General features: G+C 39.6%; 1 protein-coding gene across 18 annotated transcripts in view; it reads right to left on the bottom strand.

Annotated features, from left to right (window-relative positions):
• The window catches only part of mbnl1 (muscleblind-like splicing regulator 1), a 47,413-nt gene that overhangs the window by 13,630 nt on the left and 21,512 nt on the right, over positions 1–12,271 (bottom strand). The window contains exon 2 of one of the 18 annotated variants that reach the window (XM_026312809.2): positions 546–621. The exons of the other annotated variants lie outside the window; for them this stretch is intronic. Within the exon in view, the coding sequence (XP_026168594.1) occupies positions 546–621 (76 nt within the window). The remainder of the gene's footprint in view (positions 1–545; positions 622–12,271) is intronic. 18 annotated transcript variants of the gene reach the window in all.

Below are 12,271 nucleotides of genomic sequence, written 5' to 3' on the forward strand. Positions count from 1 at the left end.
CCCATATGACCCAGTCTTGAAAGCTGGATTCACCACTGCAGCAGCGTAAGTGTTTAACTGTCTTGGGTGAAGGCTAGAGGGGAAAGGTTTGAGAAAGAAATGTGACTTTGATTTGATTTTTTTTGCACACTACATTGCCTTTCTGCCGAATCATCCAACAAAAAAAAAAAAGCCATCAATAAACACTGGCAGCCATTTTGAATAAGAAATCAGGTCCCAGAAGAGGAAATGTCAGGTGAGAGAGACTGAAAGAGAGAGTCATAGTGGCTCTAGTGCCGGGCTGCATCAGGGAAATTTTAGAAGTTGCAGATGAAGAGAGGAGAGACAGAACATGTAGACAGACAGAGGGAGGATGACATTGCCCTTCACATCATGTTTGTACTGTTGCTGAGACATCTGCAGCACTGAGGAGCAGCTAGAGACGGTGTCCACGGCAACAGAGCAGCCAGACATTGCCATTCAAAAAATGCTGCGTTTTTTGAAATCCTCCTGATCCCTGGCAGATACAGGAACTCTACAAAGATAATACTAGAGATAGAACCAACCCTGCAGCCACAACTAGAGTAAAGGACAGGCCATCCATCTCTGCCCTGTGTCCCGCCTGTTTTTATGTCCGTGTTGCTAAAGCAAAAAAAAAAAAAAAGCTTTCTTTTCAATGCAGATGTATAATGCAGATATTATCTATAACATTTCCCTCTCTCAAATCTTTTGTCACCACTGAGGAAAGCAGAACAGAGAATCTTATGATACAATTTAAGGGTAACTATACAAATAAAAAACCTGGCTGTGGAGATGAAGCCTCAAATTGCATTTTTTTAACTGCACAGTGGGAAAATACCTAATGAAAATGTGATTAGTGAGTAAACTGATTTGTCACCACACTGTGCTTATGCCAGGAACAATGAAATAAGTAGCTTCAGGATGATTCATCCACATCATTAGCTGATTCCCCAGAGTCAGTGTAGATTGATGAACAGAGAGCAGTTGTATATTTGTTTTCATCATCCAAAGTGTGTTTCAGGAGTGTTTTATATACTTCAGCTGATTATGGCAGACATCAGTGTTTTTGTGTGTGGTTCAGAGCAGCTACTTTAAGCCTTTTATCAGGACTCACAATTCCAAAATCAACAAGGACATTAGAATTAGAAATTATAACATTTCTAAGAAACTGTTTCATAGGAGACATAAAAATGGCAATGCCTTCCTCCTCCTTCACTGTCCTCATGTCCATTACTCTCTGTCCTGTCTTCTTCTACAACTACATAAAAATGAAGCTTTGTCCTTCTAATAATAAAATGAGAAGCAATCAATAACTGTTTTAGACTAATGTGCAATAAAGATACAGAAAGACAGAAAGAGGTCCAACATCCAACAGTTTCAGATTTGATTTAGTAAAATATTTTAATTACTTTAAATAACAACTGTGTATGACTGATCACTAAAAATGTGTTATACAACAAAATCAAACATGTTTTTCACAACTTGCTACTTTACTGAACTTTCCCTACCTTCTTGAAGTTATATCAAGGCTGTGTTTTGTGTTAATAGTGTGAGCTTGTGTTTCTCCTGCTGAGATCAGACTTGCCAAACTCGAGGCCAAACTGGGAACAATAATCCCACTGGCTACCGTGTACCCTGATTGATGATAAGTTGTAATAACATGTCCCACCCTGATCGCGCTCTCTCCTAACACTTTGTCTCTCACCCATAGACACACACCCTGCTTTTGTGACTGTGTGGGATTTAAACAAACAATGAACCAATGTGTAAAGAATGCTGGGTGGGGCAGCGTCCCATCTTTTTGAGGAGAGATATGTAGCACGCAGCCAGATGTATTAATGCACGCTGTATGTTTGTGTATGAGAAAAGAGGAGTGAAAGAGTGAAAAGGTGAAGAAAACTGCGACTACATGAAAACATATCTAATAAACCAGAAATTCCCGACCTTTTTGCCTTGTGACAGCTAACATCTGTTGGCTTATATGACACCAAAGTTTAAAGCCAAAATACATCATTGATTGGCTGCCCAGACTTCTTAAGCTGCTGGAACAAGTCTGCTTATTGTCAGGGTTAAACAGCAGCGTTCAATTTTTATGCACCACATATAACAACAAACTAAATGAAAATGTGACATCACAAATGTGACACAAACCTTGGCCACTGCCTTTACATTAAATCAAAATTGGGAATATTCATATATATATATATTGCGATTTTTTTTTTTTGAATTGTATCATATTTGATTTCATAGGACTTCTTTATATTGCTTTGTGGTGTTTTCTGGGCTTGATGTCTCATGTGTTATGTAAAATAGTAAATTGAAAATGTCAAGTGAGTCTTCGGGCTGTGTCAAAATCTCTATTCAAAATTTCTGGAAACTTGAAAAGACATGTTTATTATGCAGGTTACTACCAGCTGTTTTTATCACTTACTTAAAGCAACACCTATAGATGCTTGTGCATTTTATATCACATTTCAAAACGTACAAAGATCACAGTCACACTTTATCAAACTCTACTTTCCTTCTCTAGAGTTGATGCTCCAGAGTTGTGGTGTGATGTTATAGTGTGAGTTGTGCAGCAGTTCTGGAGGGAAACTACACTGTTCTCTGTCCCGCGTTCCAGTGACTTCTGTCTAAACATACACAGATGAAAGCCCTTTCTCCTCACACACACTGTGAATGAAGCTTTGTTCTGCTGGTGCGCAGCGGAGACTCAAAAGACCAGGCCCAGTGGCTGGTCTCTTTGTCTACTGTGCACTCAAACGTTTGCATGAAATATAAAACATATCAACTCAGTCAATAAACTGACGATGTGCAGATCATCATACAGCACATGGCTGCTAAAATGACAGTCATGCAACTGACTTGAAACACAGCTAAGGAGAAACTAAACAAAATTCAAATGTGGGAGTCTAATCTTGTCTTCAGTACGTTTGCACCCATTAAGCTACCAAAAATAATTCACAATCAATAATACCCTTTTAAAGTACAATTGATTTCTTGTTTTTAGCTACTCAACTCAGCAATACATTAGCAGGAAAGTTTTGGAAGAGGGCGAAGAAGACATCAGGGAGCTACACAGCCTTGTATAAATGTGGTGCAATGTTGTGTCTTTGCTGGGGCTTGCATTTCTATATAAGACCATAAACACACTCATCTCATCTCCCTTCTGGGACACAATGCACACAGTCATCCATGTTGTGCGGCTTAGTGGTCAGAGAGTTGATGTGACCATTGGGGCTTATGGAGATATAAAGAAGGGAGGGAGTGTTAATCTATGATAATAGTTATAATATGCCCCCGGTGATGCATCACCACCCTCACTAAACAATAACAAAGAGAAAAGGATTAAAGGCTGCTGTTGAGCTACAACACAGGCCCCACAGCGAGTGATGAGTTTAGTCAGATAAACACAGCATATTTATGTGGATGGAACTTTTAAGTTTAAAGTTGTAGGAAATAAAATGTAAAAAAAAAAAACTGTGCAATTGACAAAAGGCAGAGGTTTCATCTGATGTTCAAATGTAAACACGTATGCAACACAGTAGCAACCTCATATACCCAACTCCTTTTATAGACACAAACAGACACACACACACACACACATACACCCACACACACATGAGTTATTCACACTTGAGAGGGTGTTGGTTCTCAGAAATGCCTCAGGTCAGATGTCACGTACACAGGAGCCCTGGGTCCAAAGTTAGACCTCTATTTTTTTCCCTAACATGTCCCCCTCCTCTCTCTTGGTCTCTATCTCTTTCTGCACAGACGCACATTCAGATGACTTTATTTATGCCAGTTTTTTCTGCTGTCTCCATTTACTGAAGTGCTGTGTCTTCTTCCGTGTGGGCTAACGAGTTTAGTTCTGTACGTTTCATTATCAGTAATAAAAGAGCAATCACGCAGGTATCGATTTGAGCAGCAGCACTTTATGAAAGCCGTCCAGTACTGGGAGTGTGAGTATGTGAGGCAGCTTGGGAACATTTAATCATCTACATGCTCCACTTCCCAGTGGGAGAGAGAATGAAGACTTACTGTGTGGAAGTCACAAGGTCCAGGTGGTAGCATGGCATCAGTAAAAAATGCAGTTGTCTCTGAAATGACTGAGGTGTGCTTTTTTCTCAGTGTCTGTAGACCTTTTTCTGTATCGGCTATTTAAAAACATTACAGATGAGTAATCTAGTGACATGTGAGAATAAGGATTATACTTTGCTTCTGATGCTTTAGCTTTTTTTCAAATAAACATGTCTCATTTAAAAAAAAACTGACATCAGTCATCAGTCATTTTACAATTCTCAACCATATATAGTGATAAAGTATATATAATAAAGATGCATTTAAGAAAAACATTACAGACTTGAATTGGCTTTAGACTATCATATCAGCCCCGAATAACTGAAAAAAATAATAAACCTTGTCACAGACAGCTAAAAAAAGGGAACTAAGAGAGTGAGATCATATAAGGTAGAGGCAACAAAGGCACAGCGGGAAAATCCTCTGACTAAGATTAAAAAGCGTATGCCTTCCCCATCTTTCTGTCTTGTCTCCTGTCTTTTATGCAGTCAGCATCCTTGTTTCTACTGCTTCCGAGTAGCAGCTTTCAATGCATCCCCATGAAAAAAGTTTAGAGTATTGTCACTATTCCTTTTTTATATACCTTTCATTTAATACCAGCTTCCTCCTCTTCCTGTCTAACCCTCAACACTACCACTACCAACAACACAGGGTTCATTTCTTCCTCAGTTCTGTGACACTCTACGAAGAATGCAGAAACGCACAGAAAACTCTTCCATCAGTGGCTGAATAATAATTACTGGATGTATAATTATTTGGTTTGGAGCACTTACAGATTTAATCTGACATGTATTTTGCTAATCTGATCTCAGACTGTAATCCTATCCCCAGCTCTAATCCCATTGTCAATAGACCTAATCCTGTTTCTGTATGTGATTATCTCCTTTGGACTTGGCGCTAGCAAAACCAGGATGCTTTATCCATTTTCTTTGGCTCTTACTGCAGTTTAAGAAGAGATTTAACCTCATCTTCATTCTTTGAATGTTTTTTTTTTGAAAAGCAGGCAAATACCTGACAGCAGTGTGTGATAATTCAATTTGTGTCTGAGCCTGACAAATTCTGTTGATGTTTTATGATAAGCCAGGAAAAGCATCAAGAGGACTGATTCTGTTATATTCTTTCACTCTTCTTTAAGGGCTACTGCAAGTTTCTTAGGGATACAAACGTACTTGCAATCAGTCTGAATCTGTGGTAGTTGAACAGGGAGTACCTTCATCAACAAATAACATCTCATCAGACATGCAACAGCTCAGACCAAAGTCCAATGCAGAAGTGTAGATCTTTTATCTGACAACAGTGTAAGCAATCCGGAATTAAAAAGAAAAAACGAAAGAAAAGAAAGAAGAGAAAATATATAAAATACTTGGCCAAAACATCTTTGTGGGGATTTTGTTAATGTGCTTACAGATGACTTGTTTCACTTCTCAAAATTTTAGCTCAATGTCACATGACAAAACTTGATAAAACTGAAATGTTTTGCAGGGTTAAGCTTTGGTTCATGAAGTTTCAGCGTCCAATACTTCCCTGGCCTATGAAGAGTATGGAGAGGAACCCAGGTCACTGAATCAGAGATAAGAAGAAAGTAATTAAAGCCAATGCCATCAGTTTGACAGGCCTAGACACAGTGATTCTTAGAAGGAATGCACTTAAAAACAAAATAGACAACGAGAGCAATTGAAAGAGACAAAAAACAGATAGACAGCTCTAAAGTATGTTTTTCCTTCTTGCCTCACATTCTTGTGCCTTTCATAGCTCACCAGTGGGCATCTCCCCCTGCAGCCTCTGGTTTAAACCCTATAACATTTTGGCATCAGCAGAAAGATAAATGGTAGGGGAAACTTGACTGATGGACCAAACAGCTGACAAGAGGCAGGTGCAGTGTGAAGAGGTGCTGAAAGAGATGAGTCTAAGTGACTGTGCCCTTAAGCTCCTCTCTCACCTGTCTAATGTGAGGATTACAGCAGAGATGACTGACTGGATATGTGACAATGCACATGAAAGGTAACGACAAAGTTGACATGAAAGAGAATGTTAGAAACAAAGAAGGATACAGGTATATACTGAGATTACACAAAACTATATTCCCTTATATTTTCATGAATTTGAATTCAACTTTTGATGCTAGCAGTGACAATAAGGCATACATGCACTGTAATCCACTAATAATGATAGGTTTGTCACAGTCATGTCATACAGTTCATATTTGGTATTACTTAAAACTCTGGGATCGACACCAGAGTTTAAAATAAAGTTCTATGGGTTTTAACAATTTTTGCACGCAAAGAGGTTAAAAATGCTGAAGACAAAAACATGTTCATGCTTATGTTTGCAGGATGCAGAAAGCATCAAATAGAATATGGGGGATAGATTTCTTTCTACAGCATGTACAGCTATAAAAAGCTTTTATATAAATATAATTGTTTGTACTGTCATAATTTTTTGTACACAGTAGATGGATCTAACAATAATTCACTAATGCAACCAAAATAACACCACCAATACCTGTGTTGCATTTTACAGTCTTGGATTTGATCTGTCAATATTTGTTAATTATTGAAGTCAACCAACCCTCGGGCAGTGTGAGGTTTGACGGTATATTTGTATGGTATGTTTTTATACTTGTATGTAAGACAGAAACAGAAGACAGAACAGCTAGAGAAGAAATCATTGTATCAGTGGCGTTATAAAGGGGCCCAGTGTGATGGAGGGACAGGGACGGCTGACACTGAGAAGAAAAGAAGGGCTGTTGTCGCTGATCTTCCGTCACATACACTCACAGACGAAAGGAACAGCTACACTGATCTGACAAGGATGCACACACCACGAAATAAGCAGACTAAAGAATGTCTCTGTGTATGTGTCAGTAAGTGTGTGAGTGTGTGTAGGCCGGGATTAGTCTGGTCCAAACACAAATCCCTCTAGCATGAAAGTGAGAAAGACGTAGGAATGGACCCTGTCAGCAAATGGATATAGAGACGTAAAAGATCCTAGTTACTAAAATAAAAGCCCCATAATGTGACTCACGTCTTATCAAGTGAAACCTGCTCATTTAAATCAGCTATGGAAAAGACTGAGCACAGCCAAACACAAGACTCTATGATATGAACAGCTCTCGTCTACTAAAAGCAGTATCTTGTGGATGACTGAATCCCTCCCTTGTTAATTTAAAAGAGAGACATATTCATTGTGGAGGCACCCACAGATATCCCATTAAAAATCTAATTAGGATGGAGGATCCATGCATTGACTGCAGAGGACAGAAGCCTATATGGATCTAGGAAACAGCCTGTCTGAATTCTAGCATCACTGCAGTGCATGAACTGGAGAATAGCATAGTGTTACTGAAAAAAACAATGACCAAGAAAAGATCTGTTTGTGGGATCATCCCACAAACAGATTTTTTCTTGGTCAGATTTTGACGTTATAACCCTGTGAACAGGTGTCCTAATTTCCCTTTTTTCTAAATGTTTTCTTAAGGCTAGTCAGTGAAGCAAGCAATGTGAGTACCCCATGACTATGAGTTGGATTCCACATGCTCAGCTGTGGCTGTTTTGCATTTACACTGCATTTGAATTATGTCTGAATGTGGCGCAAAACTATCCAGACAACATTCCAAGAGGATGTCCGTGCTTTATATCTTGCTCAAAAACAATTACATTAAAGATTGTACAAGCAAAATTTATATTGTAACAACATAATAATTTTACAGCAAGCTTTAAACTAAGGTTAAAGTAAAAGCATGATATAAACCAAACTGAATTCTTCAAGCAAATGTATTATTGTTGGCTGTTTTGGCCATGTGCAATGTGTCTTTTAATGTTGTGTGCAGAGTAGGACAGGAGTGTCAAATACACATTAGCCTCCTGAACTTTTAACCATATGCTTACAAACAGGGAGAGCATGACGTGTTGATTTTCCTGCCAAGAGATTGGCCGGACAATTTGTTTGAAATCATAAAAAACACTGTTGACTAGCAACGGTGCTAATATTTACCCCACACGTCTGTCTGGCCAACCACCACTGTGGTGTGTGTGTTATCATGTGTGTGTTTTCTTAACCTGACCGTTCCATCTAACCACTGAATATAAACATGCCGTCAAAGTATGGTCAGCAAAATGAGAGGGAAGACATATAGATGGAGAAAGAGAGACAGGGAAAAAGATGGAGACAGAAAGGGATAAATAAGAGGTATTTATCCGCCCTCTGCTCTGCAGGAATGTAATCTTGGCTGAGAACAGTGTAGTAACACAAAGAAACCCCCTGCAACAGCACCACTAACACAGACACAGACACACACACACCTGTGCACGAGCTTACACTTGGTCTCTTTTTCTCAGAACTCACACACGATGACAGTGGGTGTGTCAGGCTGGCAGGTAGACAAAGTACAAGGTCTGTGCTGTGTGCAAGTGTGTGTGTGTGTTGCATTCAAAGTGTTCTCGAGGCTAGACAGTTACCACTCCTTTATTTTGCAATACAGACAGCAGTTTTCGGAGTAAACGAGGTCATGCTGCTGGTGATGGGTTCACACAAGGTCAAAGTTAACATTATTTTTGCCCCTAAACTTACGACACATGGGGTATATGTGTATGTGTGTGTGCATGTGTGTCAGTCTACTAGGGTGTAATGTGAACCATTCTGTCCAGGGGTGGGTGTGGCCTGAAGTAAATGAGGCAAAAACCAGACTGAGCGGGAAATCAAGTAGAAGGAGCTACCAAGATGGGAGGAGAATGAAAACAAACAGAGAAAAGGAAAACGAGCAAAGGAGTGGACTAGAATAGGCTTGCATGAAATGAAAAGTAGGATGGTACAGTACTTGCAATGAGCTGATAGTTTACCTCTGTGTGGGTGGGGTGGAGCTACAGTCTTACAGTTCATTTAATGTAGAGAGTAACCTATATTATTTCAGGCTCATTCTAGTATAAACTAATGAGGCAGGCATTAGCTCACTTGCCTCTGCAACCTGAGCTGACTATTACGCTCCAATGTGATTAGGAATGCTTTAGCGAAGTAACTAGAGAACACAAGTGATTATGACTACTGAAGGTTAAAGTAGGTTACTCCCCAACATATCATGTGTGATTTAAACTCTCCTGTTTATAATTTTGTCAGATAGAGTGCTGCACATATGCTCCATCACACTTTCCACCTGTCTCATCGTGTATCTTAATTTTTATGTTTTATATTAGAGCAGATCTAAATATTTTGCGATGAATATGCATTGTACAGATACAGATTTAGAATCAGCGTATCATACCGAACTTGTCTGCTTAGGAGTTATTTATTAATGGACAAAGTTAGAAAGCTGACTTTAAATCAGGGAGTCCAGGCAGCCATTATCCCTCTCCAAATATTTACCCTGTTTTGACATAGCTGAGCTGTCTGTGCTGCACCAACCAGATACACAGGCAACAGAGAGGGCTGCACTCACAGGTGAAGGCCAAGTCTAAGGCCTGTGAACACTCACACATGCACCTATAATATACTGTATGTGCACAAACATGTACACACACGCGCACACACACACACACACACACACACACACACACACACACACACACACACACACACACACACACACACACACACCCTAACTTACTTTTAATTCTGTGGCCTAGATGAGAACTTGCTTCTGATTGATTGTCTTGCTTTAGGGTGTATTATCTACATCTCATTACTATCATGAACATTAATTTGCAATTTAACTGTTTCTGCTGTTTCTGGTACAAACATATAACCTACCCTAATTCTTAGGGTAGCATAGACTCTAGAAGTGTAGTTTATTGCAGGACATGTTTTTGTGTGTGTGTAAAGCTGTGTCTGTATGTGTGTGTGTTTTCCTGTGTGTGTAAAAGGAGGCCAGAAAGAGAGAGAGAGAGGGAGTAGCTGATGGGGAAATGACTGGTTTTGGGTGTGACCCACTCAGCTATGCACTGATGATCATGTGAGACCTGTTCTAATTATACACTCCTCGAGAAGAAGGTCGATCTCTTGTGCAGAAAGTGTGTGCACGTGTCCAAGAGGGTGTCTAGTAATGGGGAGTGATATGGCTTCATGGAAAACAACTAAATTGAGAAGTTGACCCATTTCAACAGCTCACCTGTGTGAAAGTAGGACAAGTAACGTCCTTGTGGGTTTACGGGTTTATGTAACAGAAAAATCAAACCAATGTGGAGAAGATCTCTGTGCTTAAATGTTTTTGGTTTAGGTATTACCTGCTGGTGTATGCATGCAACTAACAACTCAGCAGCTTGGTGTATGCATGCAACTAACTCAGCAGCCTTTGCTTCTGACTTCCACTCTTCCTTTCTTTCACTCGCTCTGTTGCTCTGTTCTGCCGTTTCCACTGTGGGTTTTAGAGACCCACTCTGTTTTTCATTACTGGTGGAAAAAATGGGGCGACCGTTAAAAAAAGTATCACCCCTCTCTATTAATACACAAGTCCTAGTGGAAAATTAGTCCAAACTACTAAAATAGGGCCCTTGGTTCCTTCAAAATCCCCCCATATAACTGTCAGCTACTCTTTTCCGTAGACTCGTGTACCTCTGTGTGAATGACAATTTAAACATATTTTCACATATCGAGATACATCTGCCTGTAGATAGCACAAACTCAATGTGGTCAGTGCATTGAACTGAGAGGCCCATGACATCTAGATAGTTACGAGAATGTTTGTGTCATGTTTTTATAAAAATGATGTTACCCCTAAAGGATTTAAAGGATAAATCTAGTAAATCTAGTTTCTTAAAAGTAAGGTCTTGTTTTTGTTATTCTAGCCATAACTTCTGTTTGTTATTACAACATTACACTTGCCAGATATTTTTTCTGATTTCTGGGAACACAGCAACATTGCTACAACAAGGGCTGCTCAAGAAAGATATGAACAATCAGACAACAATCAGTAGTTTAACCAGATTATTTACCACTTTATCATTGCACAGGAATTATATCAACAATGAAATAAACTATAGTGGATATTTAGAACCAACAGCCTGGGTGTCTTTGTGTTCTTTCCCAAATAAGTTTGTCATATCTTTCAGGCTTGTTTAAAACTTGCATTATTTGTCATGCCAAACTTAGCAAAGTTGCTGTCTTCCAGATCATTTGGTAATTGAGTAGACCTGCGGAGATTAAACCAAATGATGGCAGAAATCCCCATTGATAGGAATGATGGCCAACACTATCAAAATAGGAGCCAAGATGTAATAAACAAGAGTTATTTATTGATAGGCTATAGCTTCTAATCTTGATACTCACACAGACACAACCACAGGCATTAGCACATTGTGAGAAAACCTGAGAAGAGTTCAGCCTGGGCTGACAATGTTCCACTGTCCACATCTGGTTATAAACACTGTTCTCTGAGTTGACTCACACACTGTCCTCATCCTAACCCTGCCCTGCACACATATTGCCAGTGACCACGAGTCACTAATGTCTGCAGGGGCAGAATACAAACAGAAATAAAGACACACACACACACACACAGAGGTTTCTGGCCATGTATGTGTTTTTTGTGCATGTCAATGCTGGAAAATTTGGGTCGAGGTCCACCCATCTCTAGAGGTCTGATTAAAGGACAGTTTGTGAAAGAGAGACAAAGTAAAAGATGTGTTTACTTTCCTGTTTCCCTGCCGCCACCTAAAAATGGAAAATTGCTGCATACAGTGCCCTAAATTTAACCCCAACTTTGCTCTAAAACACATGTGCATATAGAAACACACAAGCACAAACCCCCTTTAACGGTTCTTTGCCCTCTCTAAAGGAAGTGGTTTGAATGAGAGCTACATGATGATGCTATCGCCTTGTTCCTCTCTATCTGTTGAGATGTGCTCACGGCATCCATATAAGTTTATACATGCAACATCCTATTCATCTGTTTTTCTATCCAAAAGCTGGCACAAAGCCATGTTTATCACTTCCACAGGGATTATGCTGATGTATTAAATTTATGCAACTTTGTTCATGTACACAGTGACTCAGTGACTGACTGCCATGTGACTGCTGTGTGAAATAAGTGCAGTGAAAACTAGCTAAAATGGTTTAGTCTGTCCTAGAAAATTTCAGTCCTGCATTACAAATGCCTGACTTCTGCTTCCTGAATCTAAAAAGCTCCCCACTTCTCTGTGCCCATGATCACATGTTCCAGTCACCTGACCAGAAATAGGCAGCAACAAGGAGAGCACATGCC

Source organism: Mastacembelus armatus, chromosome 17 (genome assembly GCF_900324485.2).
Source record: "Mastacembelus armatus chromosome 17, fMasArm1.2, whole genome shotgun sequence".
Taxonomy (NCBI): Eukaryota; Metazoa; Chordata; class Actinopteri; order Synbranchiformes; family Mastacembelidae; genus Mastacembelus; species Mastacembelus armatus.